Source organism: Schistocerca gregaria, chromosome 1, assembly GCF_023897955.1.
Source record: "Schistocerca gregaria isolate iqSchGreg1 chromosome 1, iqSchGreg1.2, whole genome shotgun sequence".
NCBI classification, from domain to species: Eukaryota; Metazoa; Arthropoda; class Insecta; order Orthoptera; family Acrididae; genus Schistocerca; species Schistocerca gregaria.
Genome location: NC_064920.1, coordinates 1,201,258,158 through 1,201,284,186, shown reverse-complemented (window position 1 = coordinate 1,201,284,186; position 26,029 = coordinate 1,201,258,158). Strand labels below are relative to the sequence as shown.

Sequence of the window (26,029 nt, the reverse complement as noted above, 5' to 3'; positions counted from 1 at the left end):
TGTAAATCTATGAGAGCATCATATGACCACTAGGTACGAGACTAAGAGGAATAATATTGAAACAGTGATGAGCCACTACTGTGTACACAAAACAGGATTACTATCATTAAAAACCTCTAAAAGCTTATTGCAGTCACTTTTATCAGTCCGGACCATCAAAAAGTTCTAAGCACTTGAACACGCCAAGACTGAGATACAGAATCTTTGCCTTTTGCAGACAAGTGCTCTATTAACACTTGCCCATGAAAGACAAAGGTCCTGAGTTCAAGTCCCGGTCCAGCACACAGTTTTAGCTGCTAGAAAGTTTCAAACAGTTGCAGATCACATGGGGAAACTAATAACATATGGATTTATAATTATGTGCAAATCATTCCCAAACAATGACCATTTTCAGAACTTTGGTTCACATAGCATACATCATTGCTGAGGAGAGCAGTCTACAGGATGAGCTTCCAGTCTAGGGATTTTTTGAAGCTAATGGGTATTCTCCACAGCACATACATTAGGCACTACAAATGAAGACAAAGGTTAGCAGTAAGGAATGCAGAAGAAGACTACAAAGATCCACATCTTTCCCGCCATATGAGGGAAGTGTATTGTCAAAAATAGGTTGGGTCCTCCACAAGCACAAAGTAAAAGTGATTTTTCACCCTCCACTGAAGATAGCAGCACTCTTGGATTATAGATGATTTGATTCCCTATAAGCTAGGAGTTTACAAGATTCCCTGTGAGTTTGGCCTTCCATGGATTGGATAGATGACTCTTACAGTCCATGAAAGACACACCAAGCACCACATGTACACCCAGGTTCTACAGGCCCAATAAATCGGCTGTAATTGATCACTGCTTCGATGCTGGTCACACTATGGTGTGTAAAAATGACACAATTCTAGCATCAATGTAATATTTTTGTGACTTGGTGGTGAAAGCAAAAGCTACAATTAATCTGGCTAGGAACTTAATCAACAAGGACAGCAAGTTTCGCTTATACAAATCATGGAATCAGGCAGTTTCTTTAACAGACTTCTGAAGACATTGCCACAGTGCAGCTCACAATGTTACATCAACCTCCCAATATGGATTTACCATGTAGCCTCAGATTCAACCACACTAGTAAGCAGTAATAGTATGTATAATACTAACCTTCAGGTAACATTCTTTCAAGAACATATCAATTGTTTCCTGTGGGTATCGTAACAGAAACTTCATAAGAGGCTCACGAAATGGTGAACTTGCTTCAATATTTAAAGTTTTTTCTGTATGTAACGTCAATCGACAGAGAGGTTCGATGTACTTTGAAATAACTGAAGGGACCTGGTGAAAAATATTAATTATTGTTGTTATCTTTTGCTCATGTTCTGTAGTCTTTGTTACACCTGAAACAAAAAACATACAATATTTACGTCGAATGACAAATCTTACGTTGTATCACTCATCAGAAATTTAAAAAACAAACAAATTGGACAGAATTAAAGTTCAAAGCAATAAAAGGGAAAATATCACCATCTATCCAATAGGCTATTTCCTAACTGACAACATGACATTTGATAATAAAATGTGCTGTTATAAATCTGTGAAGTTTTCAACACTATTACTTAGCCATGAGAACAGCTTGAAATTTATGCCACAAAAGCATCTTTTTATTCCAAACACTAATTTATAATTAACTGTGCTCATCACCCCCCACCCACCTTGCCCCCTCCAGCTCTGTTTTCTAGCTATTTCTGGCTCAGGCATGGCACTGTAAAATTAATATTTTTGGATTATGTCCTTAATACTAAATATATGTTCCAGTTTCTCAATATTTTATAAGTGTCTGTCACATTTAATATCTCATATGTCACTATTGCCAGATATTTACTGTTGGTATATTTTTAAGCAGCCCATTACATGTTGATTAAAATCTTCCAACTACTGTCTTAGAATTGAAATACTGTGCACAAAATGTAATCATGTTCACCCTACTGGGGACATGAAAACATCCCAACAAGCTGTCAGACAGTTGGAAAACTAGAAATGGTACCCTTCTTAAGCGATAAGGCTCTTTTCTACTGTCACTCTCTAGCTTATGGATCACATAGACTTTGTAATAAAATGGATGGTGGTTCTTTACTTTGAACAATCTCTCTCTCTCTCTCTCTCTCTCTCTCTCTCTCTCTCTCTCTCTCTCTCTCTCTCTCTCTCCCCCCCCCCCCCCCCCCCCCCCCACCTCCGTCAACAGCTCTCTGTGTGTGGTTTATTTCTTCTTTGCTCCCTCAATTCACTTGATACATACTTTAAAATATTGTGGAACGTAAGCACTTGCACAACTTTTTTTTTTATATATTTCGTATTTTTTGTTCTTTATAATTTCCCTTCACATTGTTATAATTTGGACAAGTATTTTTAAACAATAGAGAAAAGAACAGAATTCGTCGTGAAATTTTTCATTTTATTACAGAAGATGTAGATTTTAACTATTACATATTCATCTCCAGAGATAAACATTACAAAACAGGAGAATCGGAAACAAATGTCAGATAGTTAACACTAAGTCACAAGTGCAAACGTAAGCACCACACAGTTACATACCATACAACAACAAGTGATATAAGTCTAAAGTGTCACAAAGTAAGCCGGCCGGGGTGGCCGAGCACTTCTAGGAGCTACAGTCTGGAACAGCGCGATCGCTACTGTCGTAGGTTCGAATCCTGCCTCGGGCATGGATGTGTGTGATGTCCTTAGGTTAGTTAGGTTTAAGTAGTTCTAAGTTCTAGGGGACTGATGACTTCAGATGTTAAGTCCCATAGTGCTCAGAGCCATTTGAACCATTTTGCCACAAAGTAAACAATAATGGTTGTAGAGCATGCAGGAGTCTAACATAAACTGAAGTCACTTACCTGGTTGAACAGGAAGAAAATGCGATATCAATGATGTGTTGTGCCCTTTATTGAGGCACCAGTGAATAATTAACTAATAGTGAAGGTATACAATTCCTATTTTTTTTTAATGTACTGAACAATAAAACCACAAGTAGTGATTAAACCATAGAAAACAAATCATGTGTGAAGCCACAGCTGCAGCATGCTCGGTAATAATAAGTACAGCACAGTGTGTAACGTATTTTTGCATAAAAACTAATGAAAGAAGATCCATTTACAATTTCATACTACAGTGAAAATTACAATATTAAAAACAATGTACCAAATTAATTAAAATATGAAGGAATGAAAATAGTACAATAAAATATGGTGCCTTCTTTGGTCATAAACTAAAATCACACAGATCGTAAAAATGCATTAGTGCCTTCTCTGGGCTTACAATATAAACATGTGGAATACAAGAGCAATACAACGTTGAAAGATATGAAGCTAGCCGATGCACATAAAAATGAACAAATAAGTAAAATGAAGGAATGTCTCAGGGTTATGGGAAACAAAATATGTTCAAACAAAGTGGGATTCAGATGCTCTTAATGGGCTAATGTAAGTCATAAAACCAGCTAAGGAATAGGATAGCCACACTTAGTGTAATTTATTTATTTATTTACTTTTACATTATGTGCCAGAAGCAAATAAAATATGAAATGAGTACAGTGTGTTAAATAATAAAAGGTATAATGTACCAGCTTGAAAAACTAATTAACTCATTTACAAGATATACACTTCCAATATGCGCCATATTGTGGCGATAACAGAAACAAAGGTAATACACCAAGTAATGGTACAGATCTTGTTGTAGGCTATAAATTGACAATGTGACACTTTTAATTAATGTTAATTGTGCTGCGTATTGAGACACAGTAGTCCTTAAGAAGACAAAAACAGTAAAAAAGTAAACAATAAAACCTTACTCAAATTTTACCTGTTAATCAGCCAAATAAGTATGCGACCCAGGTATGGAATTATTGAATCGAGTTTAGTTACCCTCATCTTTTTACAAGATGTTCCTTGAAAGTTCCCACAAGTGGGTACTTTTCATGACAATCCGCCGACTGACTAATTGGACGTCACAGGATCTCTTATCATAAGAAATCTCAACCTCCTCCAAAAGGTCCATCAACCATCCCTTCCCTGCACGGTGCACCAACTTAACATGTGACAAGCAGGACGGAACTGCATGTCCACTCTGGATCTTGTGGGTGGCAGGATTTGATTTTTCTACTGCATTCCTCTGTTCTAGCACTACGCGTTCACTGTACCGAACTGTGTACAGTCTATCCAATATAACAGTACTGTATCCGAATATGCAGTACATTTAACATTAACAGAAATTGTCATACTGTCAATTTATAGTCCACAACAAGATCTGTCCCACTACTTCATGCAATACCAATGTTATTGTTATTACCACAATATGAGACATATTGGAAGTATATATACCGTCTCTATGTGCTGGTACATCATACTTTTTATGTATGCTTTTTAACCTGCTATACTACTTTCATATCTTATTTGCTTCTGGGTATGTAATGACAAAAAAGTTACATGAAGCGTGACTATCCTATTCCTCAGATGGTCTTGAGACTTAATTTATCCCAGTGAGGGTGCAGGTTTGAACATTGCCAACCACACTTAATCCAAGTTGGTTTTTTTTTTTTTTTTTTAGCATATTTTACTTCCTGTAATCAACACATTCATTTATTTTACTTGTTTGTTCACTTTTATGAGCCACTGGCTAGCTTCATACTTTTCGACATTGTAATGCCGTCGTATTCCACATGTTTATACTGTAAACAAATAGATGGTGTTAATATATTTTCATGATCTGTATGATTTTAGTTTATGACCAGAGAGGACACACCATATTTTAAAGCATTAATTTTCATTCCTTTATGTTTTAATTTGTTTGGTACATTATTTTTGACTTAGTACTTTTCGCTGTTGTATGGAATTACATTAGTTTGTAACACAAAAATACATCACATATTGTCCTGCACTTACTGTTACTGAGCCTGCTATAGGTATGGCTCCACATGTGATTTGTTTTCTATGGTTTAATCAAAGAAATTTGAAAATTCAACATTTTGAAAAACTCACAGACAACACGTAAATATAAAATTCTTCCCTTGAAGTTTGATTTTTTTTCCCTTCTTCATTACTCACACTTCAGGGAAAATAGATAGATAGATAGATAGATAGAGAGAGAGAGAGAGAGAGAGAGAGAGAGAGAGAGAGAGAGAGAGAGAGAGAGAGAGAGAGAGAGAGAAGGAAATTTATTATTTCTGTAACACAATGCTATAGTGCTAGTTCTCAGTCAAATTAACACACATTACAGGCCTACATACAAATGTACATTTTTGAGAAAAGTTATATAACTTCACTATTAGTTAATTACTCATTAGTGTCTCAAAAGAGGGAACCACACAATTCTGATGTCACATTTCTTTCTGCAGGTAAGCAACAGCTTCAACTCATGTTACACACCTGTGTATTCTATATCAACCAATTTCACTTACTACATGATACTTTGGACTTATGTCACCAGTTGGTACATGGTATGTAACTGTATGGTGCTTATGCCTCTACTTGTTGTGAGGTAACGGGCAAGTTGTGGCACCCTGAAAATATTCTAAGTTCAGAGTTGGTGGCCACTGCTCAGACCACTCGGCAGGCCGCAGCTCGTTAGCAATCACATGATGCCACACAACGGCCGGACCACGTGGTCCATTGGCCACGTGGCTGGGAATTCCATGATGACGCTGTGTCGATTAAGGAGACATGCAGGGAGTGTCAAAGATGGTGGACTTTATGAAATCTTAATGGCTGACATTTCACAGTTGTATAGAAATTAATAGAAGCCAGGTGAATCATGATATCTCAAAAAGGAACACATTACTATTATTTGCATGACGATTCTGATGGTGTAATCAGATTTTCAATATCTTTATTAGTTTAAAGTTTAGTATCTGACTGTAAATTACACAAGTAACACCCAGCAACTAATTTCCAAAATCCAAACAGTGCATCCAATTTTGTCGATTGATGTGTCTTTAGAAAGCTATTAGTGTAAAAGTAAATTGGTATAAATTACAGGCATCTAATTTGAATAGTACATGAGTTATTGGAGGTCAAAGTGGGCAATTACTATCGATCACGTCAGGCCATAAGTACTACACAGTTACACGAAAAAACGGTAGCAGCATTCTTATAAATTTATTTATTCGTCTGTGCCTTTGTTTATATCTGATATTTACTATTCATGAAGAAATTGGTTAAATATTTACTGTGTTTTAGAAAGCACACAGGCATTAGGCTACTGGCCTACCTATTGTTTCTATTCCTTTAATATATGTTTATTTGATTTGTTTATGTATTTAATAATGTGTGTTAGAGCATGTTTATGGTCCAGCCTTAGGAATATTTGTTTAATTTCAAGTTATTTAAATGTAAATCCAGTATTTCAAATGTGTTTCAAAATGTTTGTGAGTGCGCGCTGGCTTGGAGACATGACAGGAGTGCTATCGCCAATCACAGAGCTCATTACTAAGGGAGGCGACTACTAAAGTGAATGGAGGGGGAGTTCTGAACAGTGTGGCGCGAGGGACAGTCGCAGAGGACACAGGAGAGTTCTGAACAGTACGGCACAGGACACGGGAGGTGCTGAATGGAGAGGGTCCTGGACAGTACAGCGTGACAGACGCACGATCGCGGGAAAGTCTTGGAGAGTGGAGCAGTCTGGGTGTGGTAGCAGGAGATAGAAATACTTCTTAGTGCTGACTTACGCACTTGTAAGATTTATGTGTCTTCTGCAGTGAAGACGTAGGATGTGTTTAGAAGTGAATATCTCGCGAGCTATGTTGTTGTTCATAACTAATTACGTGAAGTAGGAATCTATTTTTTCCCTGTTATTCAACTTATATTTTATTTAACTGTATTGACACCAGTAAGTGTTTTGCAGTAATAAACAGCATTCTAAAGGGTACTTCTGCTATCGTACTTATCAGTTAAAGTCGTTAAGATAGTACCTGCAGATTTTATTTAATTGTAATCTTTCATTTATAAATTACTATGTTGCATTAAAAATTCGTAATTGCCGAGTGGTAGGAAGCTTTGACCATTCGATTCATGTGTCTATCCATATTGTATACTGTAGACTCAGCAGTATTTGGCTTGTAATGCAGCAACTACATATCCTAGCCCCTAGACAACGAAAGCAGCCAAAACTTCTAATATTTCACTCATAACATTTTTTTCTATTTGAAAGCCCGCATTGTGACTCTGTGTCAACTATCTTACATTATTCCTGATTTGTCATTTTTAGCACTGGAGTTGCTATGTGGTAGTTAAAATCTAGATCCATTTTAATAAAATGTAGGATTTCACGACTGATTGCTGATCTTTTCTCCATCGTCTATATTCAACGATCCGCACACACAATGGGGTCACAAGGATGCCTATCTAATTGAACTATTTTTAAGGAAAGACTTCTTGTAATATTTAACATTATAGTTACCCTTTTGTGCAGTAATGATGAGGTCCAGCAACTTTTTTATATGTTGAAGCATTTGGTCACAAAATTTTGTATCCACACATGCAGGAAATAACTGTATTAAGTACGAAAGTCTCTTGGTCGCATTCAAGTTCAAAATGCGATAGTCTCCCAAAGCATCCAGTACCGGTTTTACAACATTTTGTACCTATAAACATAAGAACAAAAGCAAAATGGTCTACCATTAAACATGTAAGCCATCCTGTAACTATTGCATAAAATTAAAATAATTGTTAAACTTTTAGGGAAAGATAAATGTATATATATTCTTCCCTTTTTACACATTCTGTGCAATGTCGTTTTCTAATAACCTGTGCGTTCAAGTATTTCAAGTAAAATATTTCTTACAAAACCTCTAAGGATGACCTGAATGGTGAACCTCAATAATGCATGGAAATTGGAATCTGGAGTTTCTGGTGAGAAGAATGGCACAAAATTGGTACCACTGAATGAAACACGCACAACAGAATACATTTTCGTCTAAAGATTTTTTTTTTAGTATGCTGCAATGATTTGATAACAGTGTCAAAAAGTCCTTCTATAATTGTTGCCAGTATACAATAATAAATGTGCAAAATGTTTATGTTTTGTTCAATACATAATCATGCCCTACTTTTGTCCATTTTGGAGACACCTAACTATTTCTATAGGTAATTTTGTCCAGCAATCTCTCTGAATATAATTTTTGACATCCTCTCTCACTAGACCACACAGTTGATACACTGGTGTCAAGATGAAGAATCCAAATGGCACATGTGGTGAAACAAGCACCAACGTCATGTCCGTCATGCTGCGTTACAGGATATTTGTAGTTACCGGTATAAATCCTCTTTCTCTGACAGTTCATCCTAGCAGATAACTTTTGGCTGTCATCAGTAGAGCTACTTAAAATTAGAAAATGAGCTTTGAAAATTCAGCATTTTTAAAAATACACACACGACATACAAATACAAAATTCTTCTCGACATTTGACTTTTTTTTTCCTTTTTCACTATTCAAAGTTTTTCTTTTTTAGTTTTATATAAAAAAAGGGAAAAAATTGATTACTTCTGTAACACAACACCACAGTGCTGGTTCTCATTCAAATTAACACACATTATAGGCCTACATACAAATGTTTGTGCTGAGTGCCATCATGTAAGTTCGTTACGCAGTGTCTGGCTTTTTACAACTAAATTGCATGTTTAGAAGTACTTCTCCACACCCACACTATTGACAGGTGCCCAAATAACAAATAAAGCAGCTCTCCCAAATTCAACATATTTAAGGTTTTTACAGAGTAGAAGTTGCACTGTCATCAGGCTTCTTATCATGTCTCAAAACATTTATCTGAAATAGACAATTGACAAAGAAAGGAAAGGGATAGGTGTGTGAGAATTCGAGGCTTCCAGCACCAAAGTGCATTGTGGTAATGCAGAGGCGAAAGTTGAAATTTTATGCCAGACCGGGACTCAAACCCAAATTTACCACTTCTCACTAGTGATTACCTTAACCACTTCAACCATCCATACACAGGACAGACTCAAATTTCCAACTTCTCACACTCTGCAATGCAGAATCCCTACTTAATGTCCGACAGAACAGACACCACAGCATACACACATTTCTGCAAAAAATGCAACAGTTCCTTGACATCTGTTTCAGTGAGGAAGCACTAATATCACCCGAACTCCTTCGGGAATCAATAGTTTGTGAGTATGTGGTTAATGGACAAGGGATGCTGCACTACAGCATGCAATAAGTTGGAAATATGAGTCGCAGAGGGACTGTGTCCAGATGGCAAAAGCGAATACAGCAGCCACTCATCAGAAGTGGTGAATCTAGGTTTGAGTCCCAGTCCGGCACAAATTTCCAACTTTTGCCACAGCATTAGCACAATTCCCTGTGTGAGAGGAAGGCATGAATTCCCACCCATCCCTTTCCTTTTTTCCTCCATTCTCTATTTCATATAAATGTATCACTGGCCACATCATCGCAAGTGGTGTCTGGTCTGTCAGGCATATCTGACAGAACAGATGCCTCTCAAATATAGACATGCCTCAAACAATTAACGAGGTGTCAATGTAATGGCGAATATGCTTCATAAACACTGTCACATGGAATGCTTTCAAACTTTGAAATATTTTTTGCCTTGTTAAAGACACCAGAATTGGCTCAATAACACTTTGCACCACAAAATACATACCTGAAGAGCTTGCAATGTTTTTGTAAAAATGTTAGCTGTGTCTGTTGTTGTGCGTTTACATTACTTTTATAAACTTTTCATAGCAGCAAATCTAAGACAATTTTTTGCAGCTCGTTTCTCTGCCTCATTTTGTAGTGAGTCAAAACAATTAATTTTGCCTGTTAAAAACAACCTTCAGAATTTATCTTCAATAGTAATTTGACTATTACAAGTTCCATCTACAACAAATATGCAAGTAACTAATTTGTGCCTTATGTCATTGTAATTGTACTGAAAATGCTAGTACATGTGTCAATTACAAATCTGCATCGTAAGAAGACTAAATCTGATGCAACTTCATTGTTTTAAAATGATCAAGAATGATCTCAATGGCAGAACTTTTGTTTTCCAATTATCTGAAAAATTCAATGGTAAGTGTGTGTTTAAATATTGCACTGCATAGAGCCAAGAATTCCACCCCATGATTACAGGGTCAGGATTTTTTTTTCTTTTTTCTTTTTTTTTTCAGGTGAGGAAATTTGTATTGAAGGAACTGAAGGTTCATTTAGCGAGAGTTCAGAAATGCTGTTTTCGCCTTCCTAACAACAAAATTTAGCTCTTTTAGTTCTCTGATGAAGATATCACCTATTAAGTTTATTTTGTATGCCCAGAATTTGAAATGTGTTAAATGGTCTCCAATCAATATTTTAAGTGTGTCAAACTAGATCCCATGTATGCAGCAGAGACTGCACCCTAAACCCAGAAAATTTTCATATTTAATACTGGAGTCTTTTAGGGTGTCTACGACTTGGGCACAAGTACTTCCTTTAGTAATATCTAAAACATTACAGGAAGGCACATATACGGGGTGTTCAAAAAGTCTCTCTGCCGTGCCGTATGATTGTTAACCACACGTGCTGTATGATTGTTCACCTGCCTGGGTTACTTCCTTTCAAATGGATTCTCTGAACATTCCACTGTTTCGTTTATCTCAGCCAGCGTCAGTAGCATCGTAGGTGTGTGTTGTTACGTGTTGATGTGAACGTTTAAGTTTAGTTCCTTTGTTCGTTTGTTTCATTTGTGTCACTGTTAAAATGCTAACCATTGAAGAACGTGTGTTTTTAGTCGAACAAGTGTTCAAAGCTGACGGAAAAATACACGGTTTCCGTTTGTCACATATTTAATTCAGTTTTCCCAGACACAACACTCTCACATTGTGATACTGTGCGAGATTTGACTAACAAATTTCGAAGTACAGGTTCAGTGACAGATGCACCGATAAGTGGTCATCCCAGCGTATTGTCCGAGGATAAATTACTCGATATTTGCAATAAAATGTCCATGAGTCTGAAAAAGTCAGTAAGAAAACTCGCCCTTCATGTCGGAACGGCCCACAACGCTGTAAGGAAAAAATTAGAACTTTTCCCATATGAAGTGACAGTCAGGAAAGAATTGAAGAATATTGATCACTGGAAGCGACTGCATTATTGTCAATGGTTCAAAAATTTCTTTCAACAAAATGGAAGGGATATTCTTAATGAAACGTTTTTGAATGATGAGGCGTGGTTTCATTTATCCAGGTACATAAACTCGCAAAATTGTTGTATGTGGAGTACTGCAAATTCATTGTGCATTCATGAGGAACCACTTCATTCTGTGAAAATAGGAGTTTGGATTGCAATTTCTAGACGTTGGATAGTGGATCCCATATTTTTCAATGAAACAAGTAATGTGCAGTGATACTGATATTCTGTACTCATTCATAGGAGAACTTGTGAAGTAAAATACTGAAAGGTTATTTTCAACAAGATGGTGCAACCGCACATACAGCTCACATTTCAATGTCACTGCTTGCTGATGTTTTTGGTGATCGCATAATTTCACAGGGACTTTGGCCTCCATGATCGCCTGACCTAACAACAACTGACTTTTTCTTCTGGGGTGCAGTGAAGGCAACTGTCTACAAAATCCGTCCAAAATCCATCAATGAATTGAAAACTGCAATATTCACTTTCACTGCTTCTGTTACAGAAGAAATGTTACAGCCTATGTTTGGACACATGATTAGAATAATTGAATTGTGAACTCAACAGCAGGGGAAACACTTTCAACATTTAATGTGAAAATTAGTACGTACAAGTGAATATTAAATAAATTAATAACTTGTATTTCACTGTGTTTCATTTCGGCTTATTCACTGCAGCATACAGCAAGCGCAGCTAACAATCATACAGCATTGCGGAGAGACTTTTTGAACATTCCGTACTTGCTGTTATGACATTGCAGTCACTGCCCGAAAGAAAACTGTAAATATACATCTTCCACTTATGTCACAAATTTTATTAGCAATAATTACTTAGGAACACCCTTCACAGAATCTTTGATTTCTTCTTTCATTTTGTCACTGCACTGACTGATATATTCTCGTGGAGGTATGCATAGTCTCACCAAAGTACATCCAAACAGGGTATACAACTAGCACCGGGTACATATTTATTAAAAAGACCTAAAAAAAATTTCAACACTATCTAGTTTTGTGAATGGATTGTTGCCTTTAAACTCATTTTACTTGTTGCCTTTAAACTCATTTTACATATATCATGGTGCATAGATTCCTTCTGGATTTTCATTTTTCCAGCATTATCTACCGTGTCACCAACAGCAGCTTGCCTTTTAGATGAAGTTCCTGCAGCCACTGTAGACACTTTTCTTTGCCTTGTGGCGAGCACTTTTAATGTGATACCTATATGGCAAAAATATTCACACACACACACACACACACAAAGGTAGCTGTACTCATATTTTACTAAACCATCTTCAATAATTATGAAAAATGAAGAATAAAGAATGCAGCAAACAACAGAAAAAACAGCCATACTAAAATTCAAGTGACTGGCATACGTACATTTGCCACATTCCTAATGAACATTCCTGTAAACATGCATAGATTTGTAGTTCAGCTGGCTAGGCTGCATAAGAGGTCATACAGCAAGTGAAGAATGACTTTACTGATCACAAAAAACTGGTCTATCAGGTCAAATTTGCATGCACAACTGGTTATCGTTCTTGTCCTTGGGCCACATTTGCACTTTGCAATTTTCTCCTTTGTGTCAATTATGTGGTTATTTCAAATATAATTGTGAATATAATAAAAACAGTGCAAGTATAGCACCTGTATATTCAGATGTTTTAGCATGTACGAGATGGAATCCAAAATTTTCAAGACTGGTGCTGCCATCTGGAAAGTAGGAGTAGTAGATCTTTGCACCGCTAGGTGGCGAGAGCTGCTTATCTGATGGGTCAGTGTGCAGAGTGGCATTCAGCTGGGAGGACATGTTGTGTGTTCACAGTGATTTCCGTAATACTCTGTGTTTGGTGTGTGGCGATTTTACAATGGATCTGCAAACAGAACAGTTCGCGTGTACCAAATCCTGTGTGAATCTCGGGAAAAGTGTTACGGAGACCCTTGCACTGATTCAGCAAGTGCTTGGGGGACAGAGCATGAGCCATACGTGTGTGTCTGACTAGCATGCTCGGTTCAGAGCCAGCTGTACAGAGGTCAAAGATGATGCTCACACTGGAAAGCCCGTTAGCCGCACAACTCCAGACATTGTTGCCAAACTTCAACAATTGGGTTGTGTGGATCGACTTCGAACCATTCAAGACCTTGCGGATGAAGTGGGTATTGGTAATGGCACATGTCAAAGAATGTTGACTGATGAATTGGACATGCATCGTGTTGCGGCAAAATTTGTGCCACGGATCTTGACTGCTGATCAGAAGGCACAGTACTTATAGTAAACTGCAGGAGCGTCTATAGAAAGGTCCCAGAACTGCTCTCATTAATAAACGGTCACAACGCCCATATAGTACTAGGAACAGAAAGTTGGCTGAAACCAGACGTAAACAGTAATGAAATCCTAAACTTGGATTGGAATGTATACCGCAGAGATAGGCTGGACAGTGAAGGGGGAGGCGTGTTTATAGCGATAAGAAGTGCAATAGTATCAAAGGAAATTGACGGAGATTCGAATTGTGAAATGATTTGGGTGAAGGTCACGGTTAAAGCAGGCTCAGACATGGTAATTGGATGTCTCTATAGGCCCCCGGGCTCAGCAGCTGTTGTGGCTCAGCACCTGAAGAATAATTTGGAAAATATTTCGAGTAGATTTCCCCACCATGTTATAGTTCTGGGTGGAGATTTTAATTTGCCGGATATAGACTGGGAGACTCAAACGTTCATAACGGGTGTCAGGGGCAAAGAATCCAGTGAAATATTTTTAAGTGCTTTAACTGAAAACTACCTTGAGCAGTTAAACAGAAAACCGACTCGTGGCGATAACATATTAGACCTTCTGGTGACAAACAGACCCGAACTATTTGAATCAGCGATCATAAAGCGGTTACTGCATCGATGATTTCAGCCGTAAATAGAAATATTAAAAAAGGTAGGAAGATTTTTCTGTTTAGCAAAAGTGACAAAAAGCAGATTTCAGAGTACTTGGTGGCTCAACACAAAAGTTTTGTTTCAAGTACAGACAGTGTTGAGGATCAGTGGACAAAGTTCAAAACCATGGTACAATATGCGTTAGATGAGTATGTGCCAAGCAAGATCGTAAGAGATGGGAAAGAGCCACCGTGGTACAACAACCGAGTTAGAAAACTGCTGCGGAAGCAAAGGGAACTTCACATCAAAACATAAACATAGCCAAAGCCTTGCAGACAAACAAAAATTACGCGAAGCGAAATGCAGTGTGAGGAGGGCTATGCGAGAGGCTTTCAATGAATTCGAAAGTAAAGTTCTATGTACTGACTTGGCAGAAAATCCTAAGAAATTGTGGTCCTATGTCAAAGCGGTAGGTGGATCAAAACAAAATGTCCAGACACTCTGTGACCAAAATGGTACTGAAACAGAGGATGACAGACTAAAGGCCGAATTACTAAATGTCTTCTTCCAAAGCTGTTTCACAGAGGAAGACTGCACTGTGCTTCCTTCTCTAGATTGTCGCACAGTTGACAAAATGGTAGATATCGAAATAGACGACAGAGGGATAGAGAAACAATTAAAATCGCTCAAAAGAGGAAAGGCCGCTGGTCCTGATGGGATACCAGTTCAATTTTACACAGAGTACGCGAAGGAACTTGCCCCCCTTCTTGCAGCGGTGTACCGTAGGTCTCTAGAAGAGCGAAGCGTTCCAAAGGATTGGAAAAGGGCACAGGTCATCCCCGTTTTCAAGAAGGGACGTCGAACAGATGTGCAGAACTATAGACCTATATCTCTAACGTCGATCAGTTGTAGAATTTTGGAACACGTATTATGTTCGAGTATAATGTCTTTTCTGGAGACTAGAAATCTACTCTGTAGGAATCAGCATGGGTTTCGAAAAAGACGGTCGTGTGAAACCCAGCTCGCGCTATTCGTCCACGAGACTCAGAGCGCCATAGACACGGGTTCACAGGTAGATGCCGTGTTTCTTGACTTCCGCAAGGCGTTTGACACAGTTCCCCACAGTCGTTTAATGAACAAAGTAAGAGCATACGGACTATCAGATAAATTGTGTGATTGGATTGAGGCGTTCCTAGATAACAGAACGCAGCATGTCATTCTCAATGGAGAGAAGTCTTCCGAAGTAAGAGTGATTTCAGGTGTGCCGCAGGGGAGTGTCATAGGACCGTTGCTATTCACAATATACATAAATGACCTGGTGGATGACATCGGAAGTTCACTGAGGCTTTTTGCAGATGATGCTGTGGTGTATCGAGAGGTTGCAACAATGGAAAATTGTACTGAAATGCAGGAGGATCTGCAGCGAATTGACGCATGGTGCACGGAATGGCAATTGAATCTCAATGTAGACAAGTGTAATGTGATGCGAATACATAGAAAGATAGGTCCCTTATCATTTAGCTACAAAATAGCAGGTCAGCAAATGGAAGCAGTTAATTCCATAAATTATCTGGGAGTACTCATTAGGAGTGATTTAAAATGGAATGATCATATAAAGATGATCGTCGGTAAAGCAGATGCCAGACTGAGATTCATTGGAAGAATCCTAAGGAAATGCAATCCGACAACAAAGGAAGTAGGTTACAGTACGCTTGTTCGCCCAATGCTTGAATACTGCTCAGCAGTGTGGGATCCGCACCAGGTAGGGTTGATAGAAGAGATAGAGAAGATCCAACGGAGAGCAGTGCGCTTCGTTACAGGATCATTTAGTAATTGCGAAAGCGTTACGGAGATGATAGATAAACTCCAGTGGAAAACTCTGCAGGAGAGACGCTCAGTAGCTCGGTACGGGCTTTTGTTAAAGTTTCGAGAACATACCTTCACCGAAGAGTCAAGCAGTATATTGCTCCCTCCTACGTATATCTCGCGAAGAGACCATGAGGATAAAATCAGAGAGATTAGAGCCCACACAGAAGCATACCGACAATCCTTCTTTCCACGTACAATACGAGACTGGAATAGAAGGGAGAACCGATAGAGGTACTCAGGGTACCCTCCGCCACACACCGTCAGGTGGCTTGCGGAGTATGGATGTAGATGTAGATGTAGATGTAGAAGTGTGCATAGACCTTTGTCAGACCGCATCTGATGATCCATCCTCCTTTTCACAGGTTATGACCGGCGATGAGTGGTGGATTTACAGTTATGACCAGAGATAAAGCAATACTTGTCCCAGTGGAAGAGCCCGAGTCCTCAGAGACCCAAAAAAGTGAGACAAGTGAAGAGCATGATCATTGTGTTCTTTAATACCAAGGGAATTGTGCACAAAGAATTCGTTCCACCCAATCAAACAGTGTATATACTGCAATTTTGATGCGCCTCCAGGAAGATTTAAAAAAATTAAAGTGTCTGACCACCAAGCGAAAATGAGTCAGGTCCACAATAGCAACAGAGGTGTGAGACATGAAAAAAACATTTCCTACCAACTACAACAATAAAAGATATTGTGTAGTACAACTTTTTGTCTCCTAGCACATGTCCCACAGTTGTGGGATTTGGTTGTTTTGTGGCTATGTGTATTTATTTATATATTTAAAGACAAAGATGATGTAACTTACCAAACAAAAGCTTTGGCATGTTGATAGACACACAAACAAACAAATACAAACACAAACAAAATTCAAGCTTTCACAACCAACGGTTGCTTCATCAGGAAAGAGGGAAGGAGAGGGAAAGACGAAAAGATGTGGGTTTTAAGGGAGAGGATAAGGAGTCATTCCAACCCCGGGAGCGGAAAGAAGATTTACCTTAGGGGGAAAAAAGGACAGGTATACACTCGCACGCACGCACGCACACACACACACACACACACACACACACACACACACACACACACACACACACACACACATCCATCCGCACATATACAGACACAACCAGACATGTCTGTATATGTGTGTATGGATATGTGTGTGTGTGCGAGTGTATACCTGTCCTTTTTTCCCCCTAAGGTAAATCACCTTTTGCTCCCGGGGTTGGAATGACTCCTTACCCTCTCCCTTAAAACCCACATCCTTTCGTCTTTCCCTCTCCTTCCCTCTTTCCTGATGAAGCAACCGTTGGTTGCGAAAGCTTGAATTTTGTTTGTGTGTTTGTGTTTGTTTGTGTGTCTATCAATATGCCAACACTTTCGTTTGGTAAGTTACATCATCTTTGTCTTTAGATATATTTTTCCCACATGGAATGTTTCCCTCTATTATATTCATATTTATTTTACTTTGTCAAGTACATCCTCTGATTTGGGGCCTATAATTAGCATGTTCTTCATGGCATCTCAGTCTGGAATGCAGTGTCACATGGGACACAAACAGCAATCTGGAGGGGGTGGGGAAGGGGAAGGAATAGTAGGGTATGGGTGAACAGAGAGGCAAACGCTCTCTATTGGAGTGTGCGAGATCTAGACTGCCAACAGGGAGGTGGAGAAAAGAGGAGCAAAGCCGGAGAGGTGCGGAGAAAGATGGGTGTATATGCCGTCAGAGGGTTGCTAATAAACAGGATAGGAGATGAGAATGGGTATGACATGATAGGACAGGACAGAGAGGGCTGGAAACTGTTGCCTGGAGTGGTGGAGTGGCGGGAAATAGGGGGGGGGGGGGGCTATGTTACTGGAGGTTGAGGGTGGGGTAATTATGGGAGCAGAGAATGTGTTGTAAGGATAACTCCCATCTGCTCAGTTCAGAAAAGCTGGTGATGGAGGAAAGGATCCAGATGGCTCAGAAGTGAAGCGGCCATTGAAATCAAGAGTTTTGTGTTCAGCAGTGTGCTGTGTCACAGTGTGATCTACTTTGATCTTGGCCACAGTTTGGCGGTGGCCTTTCATACTGGTGGATAGCTGATTGGTAGTCATACCAACATAAATAGCTGTGCAATGGTTGCAGGAGAGCTGGTAAATTACACGACTGCTTTCACAGGTTGCCTGGCCCCTGATGGCATAGGATAAAACTGTGACAGGACTGGAATAGGTAGTGCTGGGTGGGTGGGTTGGGCAGGTTTTGCATATGGGTTTTCTACAAGGATAGGACCTTTGTAGCAATGGGTTGGGATTGAGTGTGGCATAGGGATGGACCAGTATGTTGTGAAGTTTGATGGTCAGCAGAACACCACTTTAGGAGGAGTGGGAAGTATCTCGGGTAGGATGTTCCTCATTTCAGGGCACAATAATAAATAATCAAATGCCTTTGTGTGCTGGTAGGATGATAGGTCAGCATTTGCTTTGAGGTGTATGGCTGTTCTTTCTTCTACTGGAAGGTTGGTGTTCTGAGGAAGGGACCTGAGGAAGGATGGTGAGGCTAAGTCGGAGATATGAAATTCCTGGAAGGTGACCAGGTGTACTTTGTCAAGTACATCCTCTGATTTGTGTGTGTGTGTGTGTGTGTGTGTGTGTGTGTGTGTGTGTGTGTGTGTGTAGGCGCACGCGCGAGTATATACCTATCCTTTTTTCCCCCTAAGGTAAGTCTTTCCGCTCCCAGGATTGGAATGACTCCTTACCCTCTCCCTTAAAACCCACATCCTTTCGTCTTTCCCTCTAATTCCCTCTTTCCTGAAGAAGCAACCGTTGGTTGCGAAAGCTAGAAATTTTGTGTGTGTGTTTGTGTGTTTTTTTACTGTGCCTGTCTACCAGCGCTTTCCCGCTTGGTAAGTCTTGGAATCTTTGTTTTTAAAATATTTTTCCCATGAGGAAGTTTCTTTCTATTTTAAAATACGTAAACATGTGCAGAAGAATGCACAGATAGACAAAAATATGCACAGAGATGCAAAAATACAAAGATACACTAAAAATTTTAAAAATACCCACAAATACAATAAAAGTGTAGAGAAACATGGGTGAAAAGGAATGATGAGGTATAGGAGTCTGTGTATGTTTCTATCAGCGAAGAGAAAGGGATGGAGGATGGGTTAGGTAGAGGATCAAAAGTTCATGTGGCATGGGCAGGTGTGGACAAGAAAATGCTAGAGTACTTCAGGATGCAGGATGAAGTGCAATCAATAGGAATAAATGTAATTATAACTATCGGAGGAAAGAATCTGGGGCATTCAATGTGTGGACAATTGGTGATAGAGTGTGATTCACAAGTATATGTGGTTTGGAATACTGTGAATAAACACAAGAAAACACTTGATTTCAATGGCTCCTATGCTACCTGAGCCATCTGGATCTTTCCCTCCACCACCAGCTTTTCTGAACTGTGCAGATGGGAGTTATCCTTACAACATGTTCTATGCTACCAAAATTATCCCAGCCCCAACCGATAGTAACATTTTGTCACCACATCCCCCATCCAACAGTTTCCACCTCCTCTGTCCTGTCATATAATTCCCATTCTCATCTCCCACCCAGTTTATATGCAGCCCTCTGCCAACGTAACCACACGTCTTTCTCCTCTCGTCTCCTTTTTTGCTCCTTTTTTCCCCATGTCTGCAGTCCACAACCTCCTGCTGTTGCACCTGTTGTCAGTCTATTTCCTGCACACACTACCAGGTAACGTTTGCACTCTCCCCACCCATACACTACTATCCCTTCCCCTTCCCCACCCCCCTCCAGATTGTTGCTTGCATCCCACATGATGTTGCATTCCAAACTGATATGCTGGAGTTGGCAGTTGTGTATGCACGAGGTGTGTGTGTGTTACTGATGAAGGCTGTGGCCAAAAGCTATATGTGAGTGTCTTAATTGTGTCTGTCTGCAACTTGACTTGTCTTTTTTACGGTGAGCAGCAATCTGTCTTTTCCTACATTGTTAAGTTATCTTTACATCTACTCAAAATGTATGCCATTTATTTGCTGTCTGTATTTTGATAATAAAAGGAGAAATAAAATAAACAAAAAGAAATTGTTAACATTAATTTTTATTGTCACTGTGTTTTTTGTTTAGCTTGTAGTTTGTGGTACTGCTATTTTTAATCACCACTGTCATCACCCTAACAGGGCACCTGTGAAACACTCTCTCACTCCCTCTCTCTCTCTCTCTCTCTCTCTCTCTCTCTCTCTCTCTTTAAACACATAGGGGGTTTTGCTTCTATGCTCACAAGTGAATGTTACAATGTCTTTTGCTACAAAAGCATATCGTCTGCCCACCGCTCTGTCATTGGCTGTGTAGAAGCAGTAGCTTACACAACCCAATTGCTTCATGTTATCACGGTGAACATCAGCAACACTGCTGCATGAAACACATTAAATACGCCACTGGCCCCAGTCTAGCCTTTTGGCATCCCCTGCACAAATATATGCTTCTGTAGATTGTTTGTCCAATTTTAAAGTCAATTTGATTCCAAGTAAATTTAAACATAGTAGACATTCACAGCCAGCCAAAGTTCGCAGTATGGATTCCGATGCTTGGCAGCACGATGAAATTTGTTGCCCGCTCACTACTCCCTTCCTCCACTCCTTATGGTTTTCACCTAAGCTCGTGACAGTTCCTCCTCCAAGCCTTCCATAGTGCTGTGTTTGAGCAACAGTGAAACAGGGATACAGGTCATACATAACAGTAGCAACTAATACATAAATAAAATACTGCAATCACGATTCAGTCCAATTTTTGAACTTTTGCTCATCTTGCAACTACCACAATCTGTTGGTATTACCTCCGAAATGGACTTTCCACTATAACTTAAATAACAATTGCAGTCAGTTTACTATCTTTTTTTGTTTTGTTTGTTAATACATTTAATTCTGGATTAATATTCTTGCTAGATTTGTCTGAATGTAACCATCTCTAAAGCTGGTTAAAAGCTTGTAACACGCATATGCACGTGCTCAGTACGGATGTACAAGAACTAAGAAAGAGCAATAATAACAAAGACTAATAGGAAGTGCTGAGTTTAAAAAGGTCTAATGCAGGGATCTAGTCTTTCATCTCTTGCAGTTCAGTCTGTATACCGCGAAATAACTGAACGAAATAAAAGATCAAATGTGGAATTAAAAGTCAAGTAAAAAGATAGCAATGATAAGATTTGCTGGTGACATTTTTATAATCTGTGAAAAAAGGAATGATTAAACTGGAATGGATAGTCTATTGCCCACAGAATATGGCCTGATAGAAAACCAAAATGGAGAGGAAAATAATGAGAGTAGCAGAAATGAGACTGATGACAAACTTTGCATTGAAATCAGGGACCACAAAACAGCAGACTAGCACAGGCAAAGAGAGAATTTCTCAACAAAAGTAATTTACTAATATCAAATACTGGTTTCGGAGGAGGAGGGTGGGATCCTGAGAGAGTACAATGGACTGCACTGTATGGAGAGTGTACAATGGACTGCACTGTATGGAAGTGAATCACAGACTGTGGGAAAACAGGAGAATGGAAGTGTTTGAGGTTTGGTGTTACAGTACAATGCTGAAAATTACATAGACCAATACCGTATGGATCTCAGCAGAATTGTCACAGAAAGGAATATATGGAAAAGGATGACTACAGGAACAGGCAAGATGAAAGAATATGTTCTGAGACACTGGTACTAGACAGAGCCACACAGCATCAACACAGTATGGGAAGGCACTGACTGGCATATAAAAGCAAATAATTGAGGATACTGGATGTATGAGATTCTCTCAGAGGAATGAGCAGCATCTACAAACCACTAAATGACACCAAATTCGACAACCCCCCCCCCCCCCCCCCCACCACCTCAAAAAATAAAATAAATAAATAAATAAAAAAGGTTCAGTAAATAAAATTTATTACTCATTTTGGCTTACTTTATTGCTTGTTTTGTGAGTAATGATTGAGCTTCATTTGCGAATGTGATGAACTACAGTGAGCATTAACTTTTTGCAGGTGGGTGAAGTACAACTTAAATAAGAAAAAACTGTATTTACATAAATAACATCTCATATTATGGTTTATATAACAATGAAAATAATCAATTATTGATAATATATTGTTATTTTATGTTATCATGTTATTGTATTACCTTATTATGCTTTGTATAATAAGTAAAATTTTGTACAGTAAGTAAAATTTGATTCAGAAGTACTTTAAATTTACAAGAAAACTAAGATAATGTTATTATTTACCCTTAGGAGGCACAACTCTTAGTATTGCTGATAGAAAGACCAAAATAGATAACAGTACTCCTAACTTTTGGAACAATAGGTTCCTTCTTTGTTATTTGTTCCGTTTCATCTCCATACAAGGTGAGTCCATCTTTCAAGTGGTGTGTGTGTGTGTGTGTGTGTGTGTGTAGAGAGACTGTAAAAAAAAATTATGACCATACTTACACTCTCAGCATCCACAGCAAATCCTGCTAGAAACTTTTTTGTACATTCAAAAGCAGCCTCCTGGAGCTCTGGACATGGCTTTTCCATAGCCTTGTAAAGTACTGTAAATATTTTCTCTCTCATGCTCGGTATGTAGTGACACGCAGCAAGTGCCTGCAATGCAGACTTGCGCAGAGCGGTCAGTGGATGAACGTTCTTGTAGCATGGCAACTTGGCCAGAACAGCATCATCCGCTTCACACAATGATATCAACTCATGGAAAAACACTTTATGTTCTGTGACATTAAGATCTGAAAAAGAAATTTACACATTCCTGTTAAAACTGCCTCATGCAATCACCTAAATACTCTCTCTCTCTCTCTCTCTCTCTCTCTCTCTCTCTCTCTCTCTCTCTCTCTGACACACACACACACACACACACACACACACACACAAATATGGAATGCAATCACCTAAATACTCTCTGACTCTGACACACACACAAATATGGAATGCAACACATCGTCTCCTGCTAAAACATTTGCACAACCAAAGAAAAACATAACAGCAACCCTACACAACACCTAAACAGATTTCTATAGACAAGAAAAACCTATGACAAGTTCTGAAAAGAATGACACAAAGAGAATGAAAAGACACTAGGACACCCAAAACATATGTTAGCGACATACGTCAAACAGCTAAAGGAGAACTAGAACAAAGGATAGTAATGTTTGTGGATTTGTGTTCCGGGATATTAATTAGTAACATTCTCAGTTACCTCAAGAAAAAACTTGGAAAGCTGAGTTCCTTATACTAATTGATTGCTCTCTCTCTCTCTCTCTCTCTCTCTCTCTCTCTCTCTCTGTGCCCCCCCCCCCCCCCCAAACTCCACTCCTGCCATCTGCCTTAAGCTATTTGGGGAAACCTTGAAAAACCATTCTCTGAATTATTAGCTATCATTCTGCCTCTCAAGACCACAGATGTGGCTTCAGCTCCCACCAAATGAGAGAGCTTTAGTCTACTGATACTTGAAAGAAACCCATCACTTCTTCCCAGAGTGCTAATCCTGAAGAACAATTTCTGTACAAATGGCTCTGAGCACTACGGGACTTACATCTATGGTCATCAGTCCCCTAGAACTTAGAACTACTTAAACCTAACTAACTGAAGGACATCACACAACACCCAGCCATCACGAGGCAGAGAAAATCCCTGACCCCGCCGGGAATCGAACCCGGGCAACAATTTCTGTGTAGTTTGAAAGTAGGAGATGATGTACTAGTGGAAGTAAAGCTGTGAGGACAGATCATGAATCGTGTTTAGGTAGCTCAGTTGGTAGAGCACTCGCCCATGAAAAGAAAAGGTCCTGGGTTCACAATTTTGATCTGCCAGTAGGTTACAGCCCATCACTACTTTAATGACTACAAATTCCTCTTAAGACTTTCATTTCCTGAACTAGTGACTCTCTTCCAAAGACACATCTGTTCGCTAAACAACGCAACATTGTCAGTTAGTGTGGTCACAAATCCCCTAGCAGAAGGTAGAAGTAGGTACTGACTGTATGGCTGACCACATTGAAAGTCCATCTGAGTCAGCAGGGGATGACTATCTATTAGAACTGGTACTGTTCTTATAAAAAGGTCCACATGAATGCAGAGAGTTGGTTGTTAGGAGCTCCAATAGCAGGTGCAGGGATGAAATCCCTTAGCGAAATAGCACGCTGGTTGAGATGGAAGGCAGGTGTACACTCAGTTAGTTAATTAGTTAGTTACATGTTCCATAGATCATCTGAACAAGTCTTTTATTGAAATGATGTACAATGAGTCAGTTTACAGGGTAGGTACACTTGATTAAGTTTGACAAGTCCTTCACACACAACCACACTCAAAAACTTTTTTTCTTTTTCTTTACAGGTTACCTGGTTTTAAAGAGAAATTAATCCATGGATTAGAACAAGTTGTACAGGAGAATTGGCTTTAGGTTATATTTAAATTTTCCTTAGTACCTATCAGACTATTATGTTACTGGGCAAATAGTCAAAAAGATACTGCTGCATAATGAACTCCATTCTGAACCACTTAGAGCTTTAATAATGGGTAATAAAGGTCTACATGCTTTCTGGAGGAAAGGAGGGCATATCTAAAAGTTGGAAGCATCCAGACGCAATATGAGTCTCACGTCGGCTCCATGATGTGTGACGCCCATGTTCATACTTAACATTCTCATTTCCAACAGTGACTGGCTACTTAGGTGAAAACAGCTAGCACTACACACAGAGTGTCAGTAGAACTACTGATTTGCAGCATTGTTCTCAGAACTGATTGCAGTCCTCTGGTTTGTAGGCGAGTGGAAGGTTCAAACCACAGGCTCTGATGATTCTGTGACGATCTTTGATGCAGATTTCTTGACCTAAGCTGTGAGGTGAAGAACTGTAGGATCCCTTAATAGCTCAGGCATACACTGCACACAGTACTGGGCTACTAGAGAAGCAGTACTTGTAGTATGCAAATACATGTTTTTCAGGATAGAAGAATCGCTTCACATGCCCAATAAATTGTGTTCTAAGTAACAGAGGGAAGAATATCAGCCCCAATCATTACGTACAATGGCATTCATCAAGGTTGATAAAAGAAAAGCTCTGTTAATACAGTATTAATTAACTGCAAGAGTGTAAAAGCATATGTCTCAGGAGAGCTGTGACAACACTTTAAGTGTTGCCATGTAGAGTCGTGAGTTAGGGGCGTGCAATTGCCGCACCCAGCTCACTGTAACTCTCAGGTATCTTCTTGTGCCGATTTAACCATAGGGGCAGAAACCTGGCTGAAACCAGATGTTTACAGCAATGAATTGGAACATATATAGCAAAGATAGATTGAATGTTGAAGGCAGAGGCAAATTTAGAGCCACAAAAATATAATACCTAGTGAGGTCAGTACAGATTCCAAATGTGAAATCATATGGGTGAAAATAACTGTTGAGCATGGACCAAACGTGGTTATCAGATGATTTTGTAGGCCTCCTGCATCAAGAACAGAGAAGCCAGAACATTTGGGGGAAAAACTTGGGGAGGACGAGCATAAATTTTCTGCTCTTAGGTGGAGATTTCAAATTAACAGCTGTACACTGGGAGACTTCAATGATTAAGGTAAGTACCAGGACAGGAAATCATGTAAATTTGTTCAATATGCCTCACCCGAAAATCACCTTGAGCAGTTTATTATAGAACCAACCCGTGAGGGTAACACCTTAAATCGAACCACTTTACTACATGTCTTAGACGAGTGTTGAGAAAACTTGTGACGAATAGGAAAGACACGCCATGGCTAAACACCTGTGTTAGAAAGTTGATCCAAAATCAAAGCGAGCTTCACTATAGCCAAAGCCTTGCTGACAAATACTGAATGAAGCCAAAATTAGTGTCAGGATAGCTAACATGAAGTGTTCAACATCTGCAAAAGCAGAGCTCTCTCTACCAATCCTAAGACATTTTGGTCTTATGTTAAATCAGTAAACTTATCAAAGTCACCTGACAGAAACACAGGATCATAACGACATCGAAACAGAGGTTGACAGAGATAAAGCTCATATTCAAAATTCCTTTTTCCAGATTTTTTTACTGAGGAAGTTCGTGCTGTCGCTCCTCTTACCAATTATGTTGCATAAACACCACAATGACAGATTGACC

General features: G+C 39.2%; 1 protein-coding gene across 4 annotated transcripts in view; it reads right to left on the bottom strand.

The window, feature by feature from the left end:
- LOC126284735 (transformation/transcription domain-associated protein) overlaps window positions 1-26,029 on the bottom strand; it is a 392,578-nt gene that overhangs the window by 214,460 nt on the left and 152,089 nt on the right. For all 4 annotated transcript variants that reach the window (XM_049983877.1, XM_049983882.1, XM_049983889.1 and 1 more), the window contains 3 exons: window positions 22,363-22,652; window positions 7,435-7,618; window positions 1,144-1,376 (listed from right to left, as the gene is read on the bottom strand). In XM_049983877.1, the coding sequence (XP_049839834.1) occupies window positions 1,144-1,376; window positions 7,435-7,618; window positions 22,363-22,652 (707 nt within the window). The remainder of the gene's footprint in view (window positions 1-1,143; window positions 1,377-7,434; window positions 7,619-22,362; window positions 22,653-26,029) is intronic.